We start from the raw sequence: 22,393 nt of genomic DNA, 5'->3' as shown, positions 1-22,393 counted from the left end.
AATTTTGAAGCCTTTTGTGCAGGCCACTTTCCAACCCTCCCGATTTTCATTAAGCTGCTGGCTCATGCTCTCCAGATTTAAGACGAAAGAAGAATTTCATGAAAAGGGAAAGTCGGGAAAATAACTGTTGCTTTTCAGGCAATAAGTACTAGTAAAATCCAGGAGTAGAAGTATGTTTTTAAATGTTTCAGGAAGTAATCATTTACTTTCCTGTTGCATCTCACTAACTGAATCAGTATAAACATAGTTAATTGAGTGGAATGGTTATGAAACCCGTCAGACTCCTTTGTTATATGTTTTTGTGGACCTGAAAGTGCACAACGTTCAAAAGAATTCCGATCATTTTGATTGTATTGACCAATAAAAACGTTGCATTAATTTATTCCGTAACAATTTGCCAACAGAAAACAAAGGATTGTGCACTTTCAGGGTGCTTCCAACATAAACTGCAGCACTGTTGTTTTTATCATTGATGTTTGCCGCTTTTCATAACCAGTCTCCTCTAATAACTATAGTATAAATAACAGATGTTGTTATGTTTTGTTTATCAAAGATAAACGCCGTTTTTCTTGCAGCGACAAAATAAGCCGAAAAAATTAAGAGTACTAATCTCTGTGCTCAATCAGACGAGAGTCACAAGTTTCCCATGAGTTTTATAGTGAAGAAAGAAAAACTCATGACAGCTTTTTGCTAAAAACAACCGTGAAAGCTCTACTTCGACGGCTTTTTTTAACAATAGTGTTACTTTGTTATTTCGCGAGCACTTCGACTAAATGAAGGGTTTCATATCGAATATGCTTGCGCAAAAGATCTTTCAGATAGAAGTGCCACGATATTCAGAATACTGGGAAGAATTGACAGAGATAGGGACTTGGGGACCCCAATGTGGACATGAAACACAAGAGTTTGACTATGAAATGATTCCCGGAGAGAGGAAATACTCGGATATTCTACAATTACAGGTAAATGGGTGAAGTAATTTCTTGTAGTGGCATCATAACACTGCGGTGTGCGGGGAAGGCGAATAATCACGAACAAAACTGGGGCATGACCATCACACGCGGGGAGATATCGGGGAATCCCTTAAGTCATCGACTAGGCTTAGCTACAAAAATCCCTAAAAATATCCTTAAAAATCTTTTAGAATTTCTCCAAGAACTCTCTAAAAATCTCTTAGAAAATCTTTTAAATCTCTAAAAATTATTGTAATATTAACAAAAAAACTGGGTAACCTAGCCCAAACTGTCCTTACGAAAAATTTCCGAGCAAAGCAAATCGGCTTGGAGTAACATGCGACGGACGAAATGGCAACCGACCCAAGAGTGGGTTGAAGCTGCGACTGCGCAGCAACAAGACAAAAGCAAATAGCTTCTTCCAGAAGAATCTCCGTTAGTATATTCCCAGTCAGTGAGTCTCTTATCTTAGGAATCGCGGTTGTGAGGGATCCCGGCCATCAACACTGGTTCAGATAAGGAAAGAAGTTTTTCACTTCCTTAAACTTCCGCGCAGAGTCCTGATCCATTTTTCCCAAACGGGACTGACCAGCCTTCAGTTTATGCGATAAACGAGGATAGCTTGGGCTACTTCGTTTCTCGCTTCGCTGCTCGGTTACGTACGTAACACTAAGAGCGCCGCAAGATTTCCCTTTCGTTCATGGAGCCCTGCTTTACTACATCGATATCGCAGTCGGGACGTTAGTCTCCATAAAGCACGATTAACCAAGGTTCCGCACTTTTTCCCGCCTGCATGCATGGGAATTTCACCACCTTAATTCTAAGAGGATCCGAGGTCTAAGGAAGTAAAGTTTTGGCCAGCGAACCTAGACCATCTACCATCTTTAAAAATTCCGTAACCTATCCTTTGCACTTGCAGTGGTGAAAATCTCTGATCTGCCACCCCAAAACTTACACGCGCCCCAGTTAAGTTTTATTTTTTCAGTTGGCCACTGCCTAAAAAGGCTTGCACCACTCTCTAATCTAGTGACCTAAAAAGAAAATTCAAAACGGCATTACGACTGAAGGCTAGTTGAGAGAAAATATGTGTATCTATGTATCCTAGAATTGAGGGATTGATTTACGGAAAAAGCAAAATAGTAGCCTGCCTAGCAGGCACTTGGAAGTCGTGGGCGAAAGAGAGAATGGGCGCGCGCGAGGGAGACACACGTGTCTCCTTCTCGCGCGCCCGTTTTTTCTTGTAGGAAAATAACGGGATGAACTGCCAATGCCACGTGGGGCGATTCGCTTCTTTCTTCTAATTAAGGTGTCGCCCCATGTATTAAGGGCAACAGTCTTGGTTTCTGGATTCCACGCCATGGTTTCCAGATTCCATGTACTGCATTTCGGATTCTTTGATAGTGGAACTTTGATTCTGGATTCCAATCGTGAGTGAATTCCAGATTCCTTGAGTTGTATTCCGGGTTCCAAAGCCCAGGCTTCCACTTTTCAAAGTCAAACTTCCACAAGCAAAACTTTGGCGGATTCCGGACACTGCCGGGATTCCAGACTGATTTTGAAAAAAAAAATCTGGCAAGGAATTACCCAGGCAAAAAACTTCCTGCACCGAAAAAAATATCTCTTTTAGGGTATAATGCTGGAAAAATTCTTACACCGTTGTATATCGGTGAAAAAAATTCTATCCCCAATAGCCTGAACTTCAGACACTCACTTCGAGTCGTTTTCTCCTCTCAGCAAATCACCCATATCCTCCCTCAAAATTCAAATGGTCGACCCCTTACAAAGAGCCTGGTCCCAGACTATCACGATTAGGGCAGAGTCTCCGTACAAAAAAAATTAGGCTGACGAAATTTTGATTTTGTTGTAAGAGGTCCGGAATCACTCGCACAGCCGTGCTTGACTCCCGGGGGTGGGGGCTCCGCATATAAAAGGGTTTGGGGATGCTCGTCGTCTCGCTTAGGGGTGTAACTGAATACTAGTTGCGGTTGATTTATTCATTATTTAGTTTTCTGTGGTTGTTGTGCTTGGCTCAGTCCAGATATATTTGTGATCGAAACTAGAGAGAATTTTAAAAAAACTGAGAGTTTTTGAAATTGCAATGTTTGCGCAATGGACAAGTCTAAGGAAACGGTTGCTGGATATAAAAATGTTGTAGGACTTATGAAATGTGGAAACATCACTGCATATATACTTACAACTTTACTTGTGCTCTGCATTAATATATATGTGGTTTCACCTACAAGCAAGTTAAACTCTACGTATAATAATATTACCAATAAATACAGTTGACTGAGTAAAAGTTGTATAATATAATACTTTTCTATAAGTTAATACTTTTAAAGTGCACCTCTATTCATAATAAATTACAATATTTATAATAGCACATGTTTATGTTTACTTGAGATCTCAGTTAGAGACAGTCAAGCCTTTGTTTTATGGTCAGTGTGATTTTCTCCAAAAAACCAAACGTCTTGAGCAAATTAGTCATTATTATAATATAGCACTGGCATTTAACCAATAAAACGAATAAATAAGAACCCACACAAGTGTTAAACCTGATTGGGAATAGTGTGTCTACTTTCAGACTTTTGTAAACTCTGCAAGAATATATTTTGCTAAATTCAAATTGAGGTAAAAACAATTGTATTGTGATGACACATTGCTGTTACCTACGTCACTTTTTAAAAAATTCTTTTGAGCTGTGTCCATAAAAAAGGGCCAGGAAAGAACAAGGAGATTAAATACATCACTGTCTGCACATAATGAACAACATGCTTTCAGAATGATTAGTAAACAGAATATTCTAAAGTTCACAAGCTAAAAACATAAAACGTGACCTTTCACACTAAAAACGACTATTAATGTAAATTTAATTTACCATACATTTGGCACTGAAAAGTATAAACATGTTGTACGTTTATCTATTAATGAACATGAATACAAGTGCTTATATAAATCCACTATGAAAATACAGATAACCTCAAATGACTAATTGCTGGAGATACAAGAGGCTCCTGCCTGTTGCAATTAAGTCAAAGAGGGATTGCCAATGTACTGAGTCAACTAAAGATAACTTAACAAAATAAGTTAATCAACACTACAGTCAGTATTTTATATTAGCTACAGACATCATTAGCAGATGCAAAGAGTGGCAAAGTCACCTGGGGGTCTCAGGTATGGATGTGACTAGCTAAAGGCAATTTCTTTTTTAAATTATTTCAACAAAATGTTTAACCTAAAATAAACAAAACTGCTTACACATTGTTGTGTAAGACTGCCTGAAAGAGCTGCAATTTATTTTGTATGCCACTTAATCAGGCAATAATATCAACTTTGTTGTTGACTCACCACTTGACATTAAACAACAGCAGCTGTAGATGAAAAAAAAAGATGTACCAAAAATTACACATCGAGTTTTACTGAACCAGTTTTGAAAATCTCATTGCCAGCATGCAATTTTAAGTCACACTTGGTGACAGTCTGATCAGAATTTCTGGCCCTGGACTAATGCCACTTTGCATTATTTACAATAAATAATAAAACACGACATACCCACAAAATACAATATACAGTCTACAAAATTCTTAATGCAACACATCCAAAGTTACACCTTGTGTTGACAGCACCAACTACAACCCAAGTGTTCCTTTCCTCATCATAGTATTCAATACTGTTGGTGACACGACCACCCACCACATAGATGGTATCATTCACAACTGCAACACCCAGACAGCGGCGGCCAGCATTCATGGCTGCTACAGACTGGCTCCATGTATCAGTACCAGGATCATACATTTCAACACTGTTACTACAAGATTCTCGGTTGTCAGATCCTCCAATGGCATACAGCTTCTCACTTAGAACAGCAACACCGAGACTCCAACGAGCTGTGCTCATTGATGAGATGGCTTCCCACTGGTTTGTGTGGGGGTTGTATCGCTCAGCAGTGTTCAGTGGAGCCCACAGATGGTCTAAGCCTCCAACAGCATAAATCTTCCCTTTCATCACACCTACACCTGTAAAATAATGAATAATAACAGTTTTGCAAAAAATTTATGTCTCTGGGATCTTATTATAGATGAGGACACATTAAGTGACTGGCAATTATTTAGTTTTATCTTCCACAAACCGGGACTGCAATGACCAATCAAAAGATGAAGATGGTCAGATATTGGCCAACGCCTTTGTCAGGGTTCATGAACACACAAAAAAAGAAGAGGCCTAATATGCAGCCAAAGAGCTTGTTCAGGATTTCCTTCATCTACCTGCTTGTGAAGCCAGCAATAAATTATTGAAAATTGATGGCAGCAGTGTAGTACCTCTCTATTACAAACAGCTCTTTTGATCCCAAGCAAGGTCATAAGCTGTGTGTGAGTGTATCATTGCCTTTTGTGCAACAATTCCCAACTCAAATAACTTTAGGGACTGTTTTATGTTACAGCTGTATATAACAACAAGTTCTTACTGCATTCACATGACAAAGTACACACCAGCTCTAAGGCATTCCCGCATGTGTGGTTTATGCGCCAGATCAGTGCATCACTCATGTGCCACTTGCCCCAGACTACACAATTTTGCAATTTTCAATCCAGAATGAAGTTCATTTTCAGTTTACATGATACTATACCAGAATGAAATTTCTCACCAGAAAGAAAATTTCATTGCGATTGAAGACTGGAATAAACTCATTCCAGAATGACTTGTACAGAAATAAAATTATGCCATTTTGGTATCATGTAAACAAATGTAGAGAAGATGGAATGAACTTGTTCCAGAACAAAAGTCATTTCGGTATCATGTGAATAACCCCTTAGAAAGAACAATGTCAGCAGTAATAGATACCTGGATAGTAGCGAGCATACATCATTGATGGCAAAGACCTCCACATCATGGTTTCTGTGTCAAATTGCTTGGCACACATACTGCTGTGTCCCCCAACAACATAGATGTAACCTTCATACTCACAGACACCAGCCCATTTACACTGCACATCAGGGCCTGTTGCTACCTGTATCCACGAATTAGCTATGGGGTCGTACTTGCCAACCTTGTAACGACTTACAGTGTAGAGCTCATCACCAACAGCAACCACTCTAATGTAATCCTCTCTGGACACATGTGCAACCGACATGCCAGCAACTACTGTCCATTCCAAAGTGTCCACATTAAAGCACTGGACACTACTTATTTTCTGCCCATTGGACCAGCCACCTATGACGAAAATCTCTTCTGAAGCCATGCGAGGTCTGACGCGGAAATTATCGATAGCTGTAGTTGATTTGCTTTCCACAGCCGTTTGATAGCTAATAGCTTCACGGATCAATTCCTTGCACATGCGAAAATCACGTGTGAGTTTCTGGATGGAAGAACTTCCATGTAAATACTGAAGATTCATAAGGGGGAATCTTACATACTGCATAATGTCAGGGACAAAGTCCTTCCTTGCGTTCGTGTCATGCGAAATCCACTGCAATACAGCTTCAAAAACCATTTCCTCCGACTGAACTTTCAGTGAATCATCCTTAATTAAATCCTTCAGCTGTTTGTATGGCATTTTCTTGAACTCCTCTTCTTTGTAAACGCTTGCAAAATGCCAAAGCGCAAAGCGACTAGCATGTTGGCTTAATTCCTCAAGACAGAAAAGATCTGCGACAAACTGAAGACCGACACAGTTGGCCGGGGTCATGTTGCGTCGAAGAAAAGTTTCGCAGTGATCGACAAGGGAATTCAGTCTCAACAGCACACAAATTCGCAGTATTTCTTCCACGTTGGAAACATTCACTTCAAGTTCAGAAGTGTAGAAGTATCCCACGATTAGTTCAACCGCATTAGCATCGACTTCTTTAAGGATTATCTTCTGCTCGCTGGCTTCCGAAAACCCAGACAAAAACATGGCTCTAAAGTAAGGACTGCATGCCGCCAAAACGGCTCGATGAGCGACGATTTCGCGGTCTTCAACGACAAGCGTAACATCGGACAACTCTTTGCTTCGTCGCATGCTATCTAAAACTTCCATAATATCCCTTGGAAGAGACTCTTCCACGATTACAACTGATGTAGAGTCCATTGTGGCGGTAAAACGCTCTCATTGAAAGGCCAACACGACGCGTTCTGCTTCTGTTGTTGTTACTCCAAAACAAAGGGGACCGCGTGCTGATCTCGAACTGTAGGGACTGGAGAAAGGAAATGAACTTTTCAGTATGCGAACATGCTTGAACGCACTTTTATTGCTTCCTAACTTAAGGGCTAAATATGTATAACATGCCCATCAGAAGTTATTTTTGATACGAAATGCGAACTATTTTGTGTGAGATCAAAGTTCAGGGTCAAGAAAATAACACGCGACAATTCACTGTCCCTCCCTTCCCACTTCTTATTCTACTTCCCATCTTTGCTTGCTCCATTCCATGCCTACTCGGCAATATGGCGGATGATCTCACTGGATTCTTGCAAATCATCGTTTAGTAAAGAGATATGTTCCGCAAAAGGCAAGACAGCAAAGGAAGCCAAAAGGTACTAGCATGTTTGTCGTGCGTAAAATTTATTAATATCCGCCATGCTTGGAGTATCATTTGGTGAACTTATTTGGCTGTGCATGTATTATTGAGCATAATTTAACTTACATCTGAGGAATGCGGAGACGAATCGTGTATAACCCCAGTCTTCCTTTGCTCTTTACCCTGCTAAAGGCAGTGTACTTAAAAATTAATGTAATATTCCACAAGTCCTGGGTACGAAGATGGAATTTCCGAGGAGGGGCCAGACACCGGAATGCCAACCTGTCACAGTCTCCTTCCTTTTCTTTCAACGAAACGGGACAAGCAAAAATACTTCATACTTGTCGGTCGGGGGAGAGTGTGCCACTGGGCACTGAAAGCCTTTGCCTCTACCAAACTATGTTCAGCCGAATTTTTCAACCCTATTCTACAAAAAGAACCAAAATTTGCAATTCTATCCCCAACCAAAATCTCTAATTGTTTAATACCACAGATTAATTTCCCACAAATACTGGTATTTGAACTTAGCCACTGATTTTCAAAGGTGCAGTACTTTATCCTGCACAAAACTGTTCAAAACCCTACCACTTACCACCCAGCAGCACATACATGTACTACCTAATATATAGCTAAGATTCAAAAGTGCCCTCCCCTACCCCCCTTCTCCCTGAAAGTTATATTTCTCCACTCCCTGAGACAACTCAAGTCAGTTTGCAATGCTGGCGAATCTCCTCAGCTTGCATCTTTCATCATTGGCATCATTACTGTCTACAGAGTGATGCTGTACCAGAGATTGAAGATGATCAACCGAGAAACCCATTCACAGAGCTGAGACTTCTCTCCTCTCACAAAGACATTGTTCATCTTTTAACAGTCATTGATGAAAGAAGGTACATGTAAATCTTTGTGAGAAAAATTGATAATAAGATTAGACACCACTTTTGGCTGTTAAGGTATACCCATCAAGATGATAAATAAACTGACACTCTTTAGAATGTAGGTTCTTGTTGTTGTGGTTATCTGCAATAGAAGACATGTCTTAGTTATCAGATTTGAACAACATGCATTCGCATCTGTTCTTCATCTAACACTGACGCTTTTACTTGATACAACTGACAATAATACACAAACTTTAGGTCTATTTAATCAAAGATGAAGAAGGTAAAATTAGTTGTGCATTTTAGTCAGAAAAATATAAACCAATTACATGACAAAGACAGTAAAAAAAAGTGTCTGAAGAATTTCCAGTACATTGATCTTCACATCAGCATAGGTTCAATATTGCTACTACAAAATTTTATTTTCTTTCAGGTTTGCATCAGCATCTGATGATAATCTTGCAGTCATTTGGGATGCAAAGGTTTTTTACTTCTATTGCTGAATAAAATTAGGCTTAACCTTTAAACTGAAGGATGGATGATCTGTCTGAATTGGAATTTGGAGTGTTGGTTTTTCAAGAGAAGGGTAAACTGGAATTCTCGGCAAAAAACTTTTCAGAGTAAGGGAGATAACCAACAACAAATCCTACCCACATATGGTGTTGAAGCTGGGACTTAAACCCCAGGCCACATTATTTGGAGGCGAGTGCTCTCGCCTGCACATGTTCCCCCTCCCCCTGACTCCCCTCCCACTTACGCCTGCCCTATTAAATCCAACATATATTAATGCTTATTACTTCTCACTTTTTGCAAAATTTTGGGTTAAGGGAGGGATGGAATTACTGACGCACAATTTATATCAATTTCAGCTCTTGTGTTGCATGTCTACCCAATGAATGGTCAAAAAATAACCATTTTAGAGCTGTCTACTTACAAGCTGTATTCTTGTCCACAGACTGGCAAACGGATGAACGTTCTGAGGGGTCACTCACGACCCATTAAATGCATGCTTCTGTTGCACCAGAGACATGAGTTTCAAAATGAGGAAATAGCTGCTACCCTGTTGTTGACAGGTTCTTCAGACAGAACTATTTTGGTATCCTTGTTAATAGCACTGTCTAGCTTTACGGTAGCTTGATATTTTTATAGCCAGATTTTAGAAAATGTTACGGCCACATCTAATAAGCCTGTTTTGTTCCTTGACTATCTTACTATTTTGGTTCCATGTGAAAGGTTTGGGATGTTGCTGATGGTCAGTGCTTGCACACAATTAAAGATCACTGTGGCACTGTGAAGGTTTGTAGTAAGTGTACAGGGGTTTATTTCCACATCTCCTTAATGAAGGGCACTTGGAACCTACGGGCAGGTCTTTGAATAAGACTGTGCTTCCACCACCCACTTAGTGGAACCTTGTTAATGAGACCAGTGTTGAGCCATAAAATCCTGGTCATAGTAAAAAAGTGGATGCATTAACGGGGTCTTAAAAATAGGAAAATGGCTCGTTGATTTATGTTTGGGTCAAAAGAATATGGTCGTAATAATGAGGTGATCATAAGGTAGGGTTCCACTGTATTCTGTAAATCAACCTTCAGTCTCCCTTCATGCAGCTGTTTTTAGTGTCTTCAGACAGTGCAAGGGAGACTATCCCTGAATCAAATGGTTTCCTGGCTACTTGCTAAATATTCACTTTTTATAAATCTTAGCTTCCTCTGACTGACCTTGACAAATTATCTGGGACAAGTATGGAAACCAGTGTTTATTAGAGGGATCACCTCAACTTCTTTTGATAATCCCATCCTGCCTAAAGCTATAGGACTGTCTGGTGGGCTTAGTACCCTTCCCACCCCCTGCCTGCTATCCCCACCCAAGGCCCCTGTTAATGCATAAACACCATTTTCCTTTCCTTTCCAATATGGAGCTTGTGATCATGATGTTAGTTTGCTTTATTGTTTATATTCCAAATGGTAAACAGTGACTAGGAAATAATAGTAAAGTTTTTCAAGACAGTGGGTCTTGCCTCCTATGTCTCATAAACATTTTAATTGCTGATGGGTTTGTTGCATTTTGCTAATGTAAAAGTGCTCAATGTCTGTATTCTATATGCAGCCACTAGGTTAACTGCATGTATTCTACTTATTCATTCAGTGCTTAGTCAACATGAAAGAGGAAAAAATTTTCTTTTCTGGTGGTCAGGATCTCTGTGTGTGGAATGAGAAAGGAGAGTTGCTAGACAAACGCGACAGGGCCAGTGAACATTGTAAGTACATACTGAATTTTGAAATTTTATTAGAGATTTTTAGTGAATGAACAATGTCACTGTTCTGTCCAGTTATATACATCATCATCATTTCGGCCATCTAATTCTTAAATGAATGATTAACGCACTTGCAGTTTCTTAAAGCCTATTTTGTAGCTTAGAGTTATCTGCATCAAATGATTTGACTGCCCATTCAAATTGAGTGCTCATTTCATTTGAAAATGTTTGAAATTTTGCCTCCTTATATGACTGAAGATGCTAGATTATTACACTGTAACATGCCAAGTACAGAGCAATTTTATCTGCCTCCATTGCAGCTGATATTCACACATTACTCCCAATAAAAAACAACAGAATAGTGGCAGCCTCCAACAGATCTTCTCTTGGTGAGTGTGTTTATTAGTGACAAAAACTTAGTGGAGGGAATACTTCGCTTTTTATATAGCCTTTTGACGATGATCTCAGATTGTACATGTACCCAGGCTTTTTTATGGCTACAAATGCTATTGCTCTGCTTTCAAAATTGATGACGGCACCAGCAGCGAGAATTATAAACCATTAGAGGTTCAATAAACAAACAACAACTCTGCACGTGCAGGACACATCTTTAGTGCATTTTATTATTGTCAAGGCATTACTATGACATGAAATTCTCTAAAACTACAATTTTAGGTTGGTTTCTAGTAAAAAGGTTGGCTGTAATATTGAAATAGGGGGTATAAGCAGTCACAGTGGATGGCAGTGAGGACGTCACTCATGAAATGAATTTTCGTCATTCCAAACCCATCTCACCTTGATAATCCCATGCTCAACATCTCAAATGTTAGAGAATTTCCTGGAGTTGAATTCTAGGGGACTGCACCCAAGTTTAGAAAGAAAAAGAAAGATTCATTGTCCCCAGCTGTAATGAACGTTCTCCTTAAAACGTTGAAATCTTTCCAAAGTGCAGAGCCTAATTAGTAGTCCAACCTTTCATCAATCTTACACTGTAAAATTAGTCCATACGTACGTCCTCCTATTCATGTAAGCCGGGATGAAATTTTAATGTATAAAGATACTCAATTTAACAGAAATTTAGCTAACCGTATCGGGTTACTTGGGCACACAAAATGATTTCGAGCCTTGGATTTTACATTTTGTTTGAGTAACTTATTGACATAAACGAGAGCTTCGCTTTAAGCCCTGGCTAAATCTATATATAATTATTATGTTTTTACAGTGGTGTATTCTATAATAAGGCCTTCAGATGATTCAGAAGCCCTGAAAATCGTGGAAATCAAGAAACTTTCACCTCACAGGGAATCAATTCGATGTCTTATCAATGTGGCAGGCAGGTTTAGTTTTTTTCATTTCGGTTGGATCTTTTCTTTACTCTTGCCTTTACGTGTACTTCAACGAAAATGAATGGTTTCTTCATTATCACCCAAATATATTGAGTCAACTCAACTCACCCACAAGTAGAACATTAGTTATTCCGGCCTTAGAACTAAAACAACTTCACGTTGCCTTTAAGATATTTCCATTGCCAAGCAATCGTGCTTTGTATATCAGGAGATTATCTTAAGGTCTTACCAAAATAATCATATTTATTATTTATTCAAAATATTTCCCCATCTCTGAAATCAAAATCAATTCTTCGTAACCAACTGGTGTTGACCAAATGTGGAAGATAGGAGCAATATTCCATGGATTCAATGATATAATATCCAAGCAGCCTCGTTTCTAGACAAATGTCCAATCCGTCATCATCATCATAAGCAGGAGGAAAACAAAATACACTTGTATAAGTGCCCTCAGAAACTTTTACTTTTCTTGTAAGAGGAGCTAAGTTTTTGTTTTAAATACTAGATAGTATGTTTGCCTCTGCATCGCTGGATGGAGCCATCGTTCTCTGGAGCACTCACAGTCTTTCTTACACAAGGCAGTTTAACTTTGTCAAGAATTACGAAGGACCCAGTCACACTTATCCCTCCAGCACTCAACATGTGTTTACTGTAGATCAGGTATGGATGATAAACAGACGCACTCACTTGAATTTTGACTTCAAGGCCTGAAAAATCTTCTTTTTTTTTCCGCTTTCTGGGTCAGTGGAGAAATCCCATGCATTGGCTATTATCTACAAAAGATAATAAAGTAATCGCTTTAAAAGACTTAGCAGACAGTGAAAGGTAATGGCATGATAGGCCCGCCCGTCTCTTCCCGCGCTCATTAACTTTCACGCGCCCCATATTACTTAAAGGGGTAATATGTTATTTGTAATTGAATATTCTTTTCTTGACCTTCTCAGAGATACATGTTTGCGTCAATTGGTCAAGGATTTTCCTTGTTCGATTCAATGTCAGGTAAATTTTAGCAAAATTGCGGTAGGGACTCTTACTGTATATGTAGGAATAAATCATATGCAGGATCTAGTTTGAATTTTGTTGGACAGATTCTTTAACGATGACATAAGAGGCACCTCTCTATAAAAAAATAATCTTCAGAGTGACACCTTTTCAGTAGACTGTTCACAGTCTCTATTTTTCCGTTAGATGGTCAAGATCGAGGGCTTTGCGCTACGGGCTTCCATCCTGCATGAGTGTCAAAACTGGCGGTTTGGGAGGAAGCGAGCTATTTTTCTCGCCCCCCACTCCCCCTACAGCTATAATCCCCAACGCCCGCCCCTCGGTACATTTGAAAATCAAGATGGCCGCCATTAACGGTAAGACGCGCTATATCTCGACGATCTCACGAAAAAATAGGGGACTGTGAACAGTCTACCTATTCAGTGTGGCAAAGATCTTTCCAAAAAAGAATGACATATAAGCAAGAAGTCAAGCTGTGGGACGTCCTAATCTATTTCTTGTTGACAATAACTGTCCCTTTTCAAGGCCGGTTTTCACCAGTGTCGGAATCGGTGTCGTAATAAATTGAGGTCGTGAGGGCGCTTATGGCTTATGGCCTAGTAGAAATAAAATATCGTAGACGCTTAAGCTCAACTGGAATTGGAGTCCCAGGATTCAGGACGTTTCCAGCTTCTCCGGAGTCTTCTTATGAGTCCGTCGCTTTCGATCTTGCGAAAACCAGATTGTCGGAGTTGGAAATAGTAACAGAAGAATAAACCAATCACAATGCTAGTTGATACGCGTTGTGATTGGTTTAGTTCCTCCGCTTTTCCTGCTCCCTGGTCAGTGAATTTTCAATTATTTATGATGCTAACGATTCAGAAAAAAAAATTCTCAACACCATATCCCCGAGATGGCATTACGTACTACGTTCGCTTTTACCTTTTTCTGTAGATGTTTGTGATTTGTAAATTGTTCCATTTTAGGAAAATGTCTCGCTAAAGTCACAAATGCTCACCATGGAAAAATACTTCACTCTCTTCTGTTATTTGATGGGTAAGAACTGTCGGTGTTTTTCATGAAATACCATAAGTAGTTTGAACATGATTGTTCATGTGACTGTGGTCCTGCATGGTCTGTTGTTGACAGTATAGACAGTGTCCATGGTGACAGTATCTACGGTGACAGTTTTTAAGGTGACAGTATCCATAATGTTAGTGACTGCTGACATTTTAAAAGCACCCTGTGCAGTTCTCATCATAAGAGTCAAAGTCAAGGAGTAAGAAAGCTGTATTGTTCTTCTGATTTTGCCATTAACAAGTTGCCGAAGGACGATACTAGGGACCTTACGATCCGACAACGACAAGGTCCATGAAAACGTCACTAAAAAAATAGACGCCGCTTCCTTTCAACCCATTTCGCGATTTTCCCAAGTCGGCCTGTTACTTAAAAGAAGGGAATTTATGTTGGAACTGAATAGAGTGGGCCGCGCCCCAGTTCAGACAGAGATAGTAGAGTTTATCGCCTTGCCGTTCCCCTTCTCAAAAAACTTCAAATTTGGTCATTTCACGTCGTAGTTGTGTAGGGACGGCAAAGAAATGCACAAAAAAGGGTGATGTTGTTTTGCTAACTAAACCTATTGCTTTTTGCCGCTACTGATGCTGTTGCCGTCGTAGTTTCGTAAGGTCCCTATTATCACGTCGGTAAGAATACAACTTTGGCAAACTTAAGAGGAGGGCTATTACTGGTTTGTTTCTCTAATAACAGTTTGATTGTTTGTTTGCTTGCTTTTTTGTAAGGTTCTTTCAATTAAATTCCGATATTTAGCCCCTCCAAAATGAGCCCCGGGGCTTATTTTCTGAATTTTAACGTTGTTTGAAATGAGAATCATCATTTCATAATTTAGTGTTAATTATTCCTCGTGTTTGCTGTTTTAGTTACGTCCTGGCTACTTGTTCTGAAGACGGTTCTGTCAGGATTTGGGGATCTCCCCATCCTCGCTTAGTCTGTAAGTAATATCAGCTTGTCAAAGTGTATCACTCCTTTAAGTGCCAACGTCAGTGTTCATACTTTGTGGTGGTTATTTAATTGACTCAGTTGACACCAGTTTTATTGCCTCGATGAAATGAGTGTCGCATCCTCGGAGAAGCAGGGGAAGTCTGTTGGGTCGGGAGACGGCTCGACAAAAGTTTCGATAAGAACACTTTCCCACATGCCCTGCGAATGTTTCTGCTCAGGAGTAGCCGCCGTGTTCAATTCCGAAGAAGTCGAAGCGTTGGAGCGAGTCAAAGTGGGTGGGGTAGGAGACGGGTAAGGAGGTGGAGGAGAGGGAGAGAAGAAAACTTCCCTTCTCCTCCCCCACCTCCTTTTTTACCCTAACGCCAATAAAATAAGTTTCCTTTGGTCGTGTGAATGAGAAAACTTGACAAATCTCTCACCTTGTCAAGGAAAGACCTGGCAAGTTTTCCAATTTACTCGAACAAATTCACTTACCAAGTAGAAGTTGCTCTAGTCCATGGGGATCAACTTTTGACACTTCACTTGCATTTTTTTTGTTTACTATTTTCTCTGAATAGGCGATGGCTCAGACGTGAAATCGTTTACGTTGCACATCGAACGATTCCTCGGAAAAAGGCAAGTACACAAACACTCGACACCTGGGGTCCTTACTATTTACACAAACCACCCGGGTGGAAAGCTGTGCACAAACATAAAACTGTAAAATTCAACAAGGTAGGAGAACGAATGGCTACAAAGTATATCAAAATCAGCTGAACAGGCTAAAAAGAGCAGACGAATAAATTGCATCGCCTCAAGTCACAGCCCATATTTTCTGAAGCTTCCCAAACGGAATGGCGCGAACCATTTGATTTTCCAACCGGTATTTCCGGTGTTCCCATGTAAATGGTAAGAACCCCTACATTAGATTGATTGGTAATTACGTCTTCCTGTTGTTTTCATCTCTAAAATGCTTTCTCTTTATTGTAGCATTTCAGAAATACAGCATCTCAACAATCCAATTCGTCCAGCACTTTTGGGGGAGTGTGTTGCCCATACTGGCGCTGTTAATGTAAGTCAAAGAAATAATGTAGCCGTGAAGCTACAATCGGTGGCAAAATTTTTGAGACACTACACACAAGTTTGGTAACTTCGGAGAACAAAACAATCCACAACCTTCCCCTGCCTTCCATTTTATGAAGGGGTGAAGAAGGGAATACTTAATTTTCCACATCTGAATTCGACAAAACGTCAGAAAGGCCCTTCAGGGCAAAGTGTCTCGACTAATTTTGTCGCCGATTGTAGACTCCTTTAGGCTTGGAGTTCCAAACACTCGCGGCTCGCTATCTATTATGCTTTCAAACAGACCGCACTGGTTTTTCGTTGTTCAGTTCACGCATAAACGTAGGCGTGGCAACAAAGTGATGACATGTTATTGTTTTGGTTCTTAAAGATGGCCGTTAATCTTGGTAGAGAGGGCTTTGCCTCGTGCGGAAGCGATGGCCTTGTTGTCTTATGGAAGGTGAGTTCTGTTGTCTGACTAGTGTAGTCATAGACTCAGTCTATATAATGCCATCACAAGACAGAATAATTGTTCTCTCTTTTTCATCACCATTGTCACGGTGTCGATCGCTCCTCTGTTTCTCCAATCCTTTACCACATTTGTACTCATACATTCTCCTGACGTCTAACTGATTGTGAGTCCATTTAAGTAGTCGTTTCGTGCTATATATTGAACTAATGCAAAGTTTTCTTTCTAGGATGGTGTGTTGGAAAAGGAAAGAAGAAACGAAATGGTTCGTCAAATTCTGTTGTCCATGGATAATAACACGCCGTGAAGACTTAGCCTGTGCCAGGCTCTCAGGTAGTATAGTGGGAATGTATTAAAACGAACAGAGCGAAAAATGAGACACGTGCGACTTGGGAAAGGGGGCGGTGTGGCCCCACGCGTTTTTCGCATTTCTTTTTACTGAACGACTTTTCACCACTATCTCGGAGCGTGGAACAGGCTATGAAGACTTGGCGGTAGAATCAGTCACTTTTTTCGTGACGGTTAAGGAAGCTCCTTCTGCCGAAAAAGAAGAGTCTGTGTACTGTTGACTTGGAGACAAGTAAAGTTCTGATGTTTAGAATAGGTTTAGTTTCCTACGCAACCGTCGTTTCGATGCGAATTAGGCTTGTGGAATGCTTAAATTATTTTTTTGTAAATGGTTCTTTTGTCTTTTTATTCTCAAAGCTATAGTTGGTTATTAAGAAAATATGATAAATATATTTGACAGAGATTTAATATTCGACCACAATAAAATTTTATATTAAAAATTTGCATATGAACGGATTTTCGTTTTTTCGCCGTTTTTAGCATGGTGCGTTTGACCGTGAGTAAGTTCACGAATCTGGGCGTTATCTGTGGATAAACTCAGTCTAGCTGCACGCACTAAAGGCCGGGATTGGACTTTGTCTCAGTACCGATGCGTTAATTCTCGTCCTCAGAGCCTCCTGGGGACACAGGATTTTAGGACTTCCGGTTATTTCTGATTCAAAAGTAAGTTGGGGGATTCTCTTTTAAAAGCTTTGAATCACCTAAATTTACGTAGTCATTGACACTTCTGAAGTGAACGCTATTAGAAACCTCGTAGAAAATCAGAAATGACCGGAAGTCCTAAAATCTGGGACTTCAAATCCTGTGTCACCAGAGCCTCCTGGTCCTCGTGCTCAGGCCTCCAGGAGGCTCTGGGGACGAGAAATGCGATGCGTGGTGGTAGTTTCAATAGTTACACGCGCGATTTTATAAGGTACCAAAAATCATAGCATATTACATGTATAATCATAACTATAACAAAATTGTCAAATCTGATTGGCTCTCAACTGCCCTGATTTCAGCCTTAATTGGACAGTTTCATAGGGCCCCTTTGTTAACTCTACTGCAATTAGTTTGGGAAAAAACACAAAAGGAATACGGTAACTGATATGTCTACGTTTTTCAAAAAAAAAGCAAGCACATGACCCCAACACTACATTATGGTTCCGTACTTTTCCGCTACTTTTCGATCAATGACGCTGAAAAACAAAAACAAATTTAAAGTTTTCGCTGCGCTTAGGCTCAATCAGATCACAATTTCATCCCAAGGTAATGTAGACTTGTGTCTGGTTCAGTGAGAAAGGACAAGAATAGGACAGTTTTTCGTTGTTCAGTTCACGCATAAACGTGGGCGTGGCATCAAAGTGATGACATGTTATTGTTTTGGTTCTTAAAGATGGCCGTTAATCTTGGTAGAGAGGGCTTTGCCTCGTGCGGAAGCGATGGCCTTGTTGTCTTATGGAAGGTGAGTTCTGTTGTCTGACTAGTGTAGTCATAGACTCAGTCTATATAATGCCATCACAAGACAGAATAATTGTTCTCTCTTTTTCATCACCATTGTCACGGTGTCGATCGCTCCTCTGATGTAGACTTGTGTCTGGTTCAGTGAGAAAGGACAAGAATAGGACACTAGATTAAGAGACATTGATATTAGTCTGCCGTCTGCGGGAAAATAGACAATGCTTTATTTTGAAATTTGCATTGAACACGGAAAAGACTAATAGCGGGTACACATTTCACCTTTCGAGCTGCAAATATTTTGTCCTCAAGCATCTGCAGTTGTTTATGTCTTTAGCACAGTAAACGTGCTCAGACAGCTATTTGATGGGTTTGACAGTTATATTAATAAGTTAAAACAAGACAGAAGGAAGACAATAAAATGGCATATAAAATAACAGAGCTTTTACTCGTGCTGTCAGTACGCTGAATCGGGTGGGGTGTTGTGAAGCCTTTTTGGTGTGTTAACACCCTACGCGAAAATGGAAAAAACAGGAGAATCAAGCTTGATAAAAAGATACCATGGAGGTGCGCTTCAACTGCCAAACGCAAAGCAAAGGCGAAAACAGACTTCGTCTTCGTTGACTTACGTAACCGTGATTGCACGGGCCATACTGAGTTCACCCCTCCAGAGACTGCCCTTGAGTGAGATCTACAAGTTTATCGAGCAGCGCTTCCCTGAATTCACTGAGAACAGAGCTAGATGGAAAAACACTGTTCGCCACAATTTGTCCCTGCACGACTGTTTTTTGCGTGGCGAAGTGTCTGTTGACAAGAAAGGGTGCAACTGGAGGATCCACCCATCCTTCATCGCCGATTTCCGCCGCGGAGACTTCTCAAGGCATAAGTTCTCACAACTTGATACAGCAGCTTCGTCTTTGGAAAGAAGGTATGCGATGAATCCGCATTTAGCTAACGCCGATGTGAACCAGGGTACTCGTTGCTACTTTTGCCAATCAGCTGGCTTTGTTTTCCCATCGCCATGTTTGTTACGGCAGTTTCAACGGCAAGGAACGCAGCACCCACAGATCCCTCGATTTCCATGGCGGCCTGGGATTCTCTAAACTCTTACTACAAACTTTTTGTTATCTCTTTACTTGCTAAACGAAGTGATGAATAAGGCGTCAGTAAGTTAGCTGCTAACTCAGTAAAAATTTAAAAAGTTTTTTTTTTCCTTTAAATATCCATATTTACTGCATCCTGCGTCTGGATAAACTAACGCTGGAGAATTCTACAATACTTTGTTTCTAAGACGCCGTACTTTAAGTTTACTAGCGAGCTTTAGCTTTAGCTACGATGGCAGCGAAAACGTCACTACTGAAATGAATTCGCCTCTTTTTCAAACTTTGTCATGTTTATTCTAACTCACTTAAAATGTCAGATGTAGGTAAATTTCCCTAGAGTTGAATTTTTGCGAAACGCACCAAACTTCAGCAAGAGATAGAAAAGCTCACCTCCTCCAACGACCCACGAACAAATTTCACGTCGTGGTCGGCCAGGTGCGGCAAAGAAATGTACCAAAAAGTGTGCCACACGTGCAAAATTGTTGTTTTGGTTATCAAACGTTTTGCTTTTTTGACGTCTATGTTGCCGTCGCCGTCGTCGTTGCTAAAGCTCCCTTTTTTTTCGCCTGAGGAAAAGCTACAAAGTAACTAAACTGAAAGTGTAACCTTTCAGATTATGTAGTTAAGCATTACCATTTATTCGCTGTTGTCACTGTATTATACACCAACTAACATCAGCCTACTTGACTTTGAACTGCGAAAATAAAGAGTCTTCTTTCCTATGATTCTAGCATTCTTTAATTGAACCCCTGCCTTTACGCCACCGAGCAAGTAACCGCATTTCTTCGGAAAAAGTGACATTGTTCGGGAATGATTGACGATCCTCTGTTGAAGCCCATAACCTTAGTTTTTTTTCTAAATTTGATATGAAATTTAAAAGTAAAAGTGAGATATATATGGCTCATAAACACCACTAACAATTTCGTAATGTTCACATGAAATTTAGTTATTCATATTATTAAAATGTTACAGTCTATTTTTGTTTTTGTAGCAAAAGTGCCCTCCTTCGGGGGAAATATGGTTTTTTTTTCTGGAACTACACAGTGTTTTAAGTCTTCAGTAGCGCGAGTCAGGACGATTAAACGTGACGAAGAATGTGAGTCAACTGTTTTATCATGATATATAGGGCCTTTCGTTTCAGTGGTAGTCTAAAGGGAGTGCCACGGATGTAATGTTTCCCTTTATGTCTCAAGTGCTTTCAAATTATAGTATTTTTAATTTTTTTCTTTATTACGAGAAAGACAACGGAGTTTTACTGGTGTCTAGAGCCGCGTGGTTACCATGCGTGCGTCTGATCAGCCATAAAGCGGGCAGTCACTTGAGCAATCTAACAAAGACGAAGAAGATAAACACGCGTTATCGGTTTCTTTGAGTCCTCTAGGGCAGTATTCCATAGTAAACTTGTTATTTTTATGCCGGAGGAGACAACACGTGGCAAGTTGATCTTGACAGATCGTAATCTACGAGAAAGCCCTTGGGCGGCCACCTAAATTGGAAAGTTCGTTTCTTAATCTCGAGCATGTGAAAGACGTCGTAAACAATCTATAACTTTGCACAAGCTATAACATTTTTGGTGTTAACAACTTCTTTTAAGTACTAACAGCTGAAATATTCGTTCTCTGTAACTGTTAATCGCTACTAATAAGTTAGAAATATTTTTTTTGTGTTTGTCGCCTCGTAAAGTCGGGCAACAATATTCTTTCTTGAGAAATCCCGTGACACAAAAGAGACTTGAAATTTCTCATGCTCGTAAGGTATTTAAAACAAAAAATATATATCCAGCTCAACATAGTTGGATAGACGTGTGTTAATTATGTTCAAACGCCTTTCAAAAATAAGGTACAAGATAATTTTCCACTCGTTTCTGAGCTAATATATCCGGATGGTTTTGAACCATATAGTGAATTACATGAGGCCCAAGAAGCTCTCTTTTTCACAAAAAAAATCAAACGTTAGTCTTTTTTATTCTTTAATTCTTTAATTCGTTATATATATGTGAAAACGACTATCGTATGTAGGGCAAAGGAACTCAGTTGTAACTGATCTGTACAACTTTCAAATTTATCTTGACGTCTGACTGGAGTTTTTTAAACATTATTTTTAATTAGTTCCCCGTTCTTAGCATCTGAAAGCATACAATTGTCTCCTCTTTTTCTATTGAACTGAAAGCGTTCCTCTTGTAGACATTTTTTCTTTGCATTTTCATTTTTTTGTTGTTGTTTTTTTCACACCAGCCTTTTTTTTTCGTCTCGCTTTACTTTTTTTAGTCAAACAATGCTTAGCCTTGAAACAAAAAACTGATCTACGTGAATACTTTGTTGCGGTCTGCACGTTTCCATGAAATAAACTACTTTGAATAAAGTTCAAGTTTATTGTTTTGGCACAATACAACATAAAGTCATAAACCTCTTGGCGAGGTAACCCAAGGAAACCACAAGCTACTACTTGGCTTATTAAAAAACTGCCTCTCTAAATAATATTTTTTAGTGTAAAACTATCATTGTGGGAGCCTGAAGCGCCTGTAATTCCTTGCGTTTCGTTTCCGCTTTAGGTTTTTATATTTGGGTTGTTTTGAAATGTGGCTAAACAATAAACTTAAACTTGAACTTGATTCGAAGCACAGCTTCAAGAAAACGTGTAGGTCACAACAAAGAAGCCGATTCTCTTTTTAAGTTTCCCAGCAATATAACTTTCAGTCCAGTAACATTATGTTCATTTCAAGGACCCCTGTCTCTATGTTATGAGAAAAAGAATATATAAATTGTATATATATATTTTTCACCTTTTTTATCACTTTACTTTAAAGAAAACTTATGTCGTAGTCTAAGTTTGTGATCGCAAGTTTACATTATCCATATCACATGCTTTGTAGGATTCTATCGAATGCCTTTTTATTTAACAATTCGAGAAAACTCATTAACTATTTATGAAGGTATTATTCAAAAGAAAGTCAACAAGGCTGAGGTTTAAGCCCCAATTTTCTTAGCAAATACAACTCAAACCCAAGGATTATTTAAGATGTGAAGAGTTTTAGCCAAATTAACGTTCTCACTCCTTATGAAGCTAT

The 22,393-nt window shown here is 39.6% G+C and overlaps 2 protein-coding genes across 3 annotated transcripts; one reads left to right on the top strand and one right to left on the bottom strand.

The window, feature by feature from the left end:
* Positions 1-3,133: 3,133 nt before the first annotated feature.
* On the bottom strand, positions 3,134-7,163 carry LOC140938983 (kelch-like protein 20). The gene is made up of 2 exons (XM_073388539.1): positions 5,796-7,163; positions 3,134-4,969 (listed from the first exon to the last, which is right to left on the bottom strand). The coding sequence occupies exons 1-2, from the start codon at positions 7,018-7,020 to the stop codon at positions 4,527-4,529; spliced, it is 1,668 nt and encodes a 555-aa protein (XP_073244640.1). The 5' UTR covers positions 7,021-7,163; the 3' UTR covers positions 3,134-4,526.
* A 204-nt stretch (positions 7,164-7,367) lies between these two features.
* Positions 7,368-17,232, top strand: LOC140938986 (WD repeat-containing protein 41-like). 2 transcript variants are annotated; one of them, XM_073388542.1, is made up of 16 exons: positions 7,368-7,466; positions 8,225-8,340; positions 8,762-8,810; positions 9,284-9,424; positions 9,562-9,624; positions 10,474-10,585; positions 10,903-10,971; positions 11,805-11,915; positions 12,434-12,588; positions 12,873-12,927; positions 13,896-13,965; positions 14,847-14,917; positions 15,486-15,543; positions 15,898-15,979; positions 16,361-16,429; positions 16,668-17,232. In XM_073388542.1, exons 1-16 carry the CDS (start codon positions 7,428-7,430, stop codon positions 16,743-16,745), a joined length of 1,338 nt encoding a protein of 445 aa, XP_073244643.1. In that variant the 5' UTR covers positions 7,368-7,427; the 3' UTR covers positions 16,746-17,232. The 2 variants fall into 2 exon arrangements, with proteins under 2 accessions (XP_073244643.1, XP_073244644.1); XM_073388543.1 differs by lacking the exon at positions 15,486-15,543.
* The last annotated feature ends 5,161 nt before the right edge of the window (positions 17,233-22,393 follow it).

This window comes from Porites lutea, chromosome 5 (genome assembly GCF_958299795.1).
Source record: "Porites lutea chromosome 5, jaPorLute2.1, whole genome shotgun sequence".
NCBI classification, from domain to species: domain Eukaryota; kingdom Metazoa; phylum Cnidaria; class Anthozoa; order Scleractinia; family Poritidae; genus Porites; species Porites lutea.
Note: the sequence above shows the minus strand (reverse complement) of the source record. Positions and strands in the feature narration are given on the sequence as shown.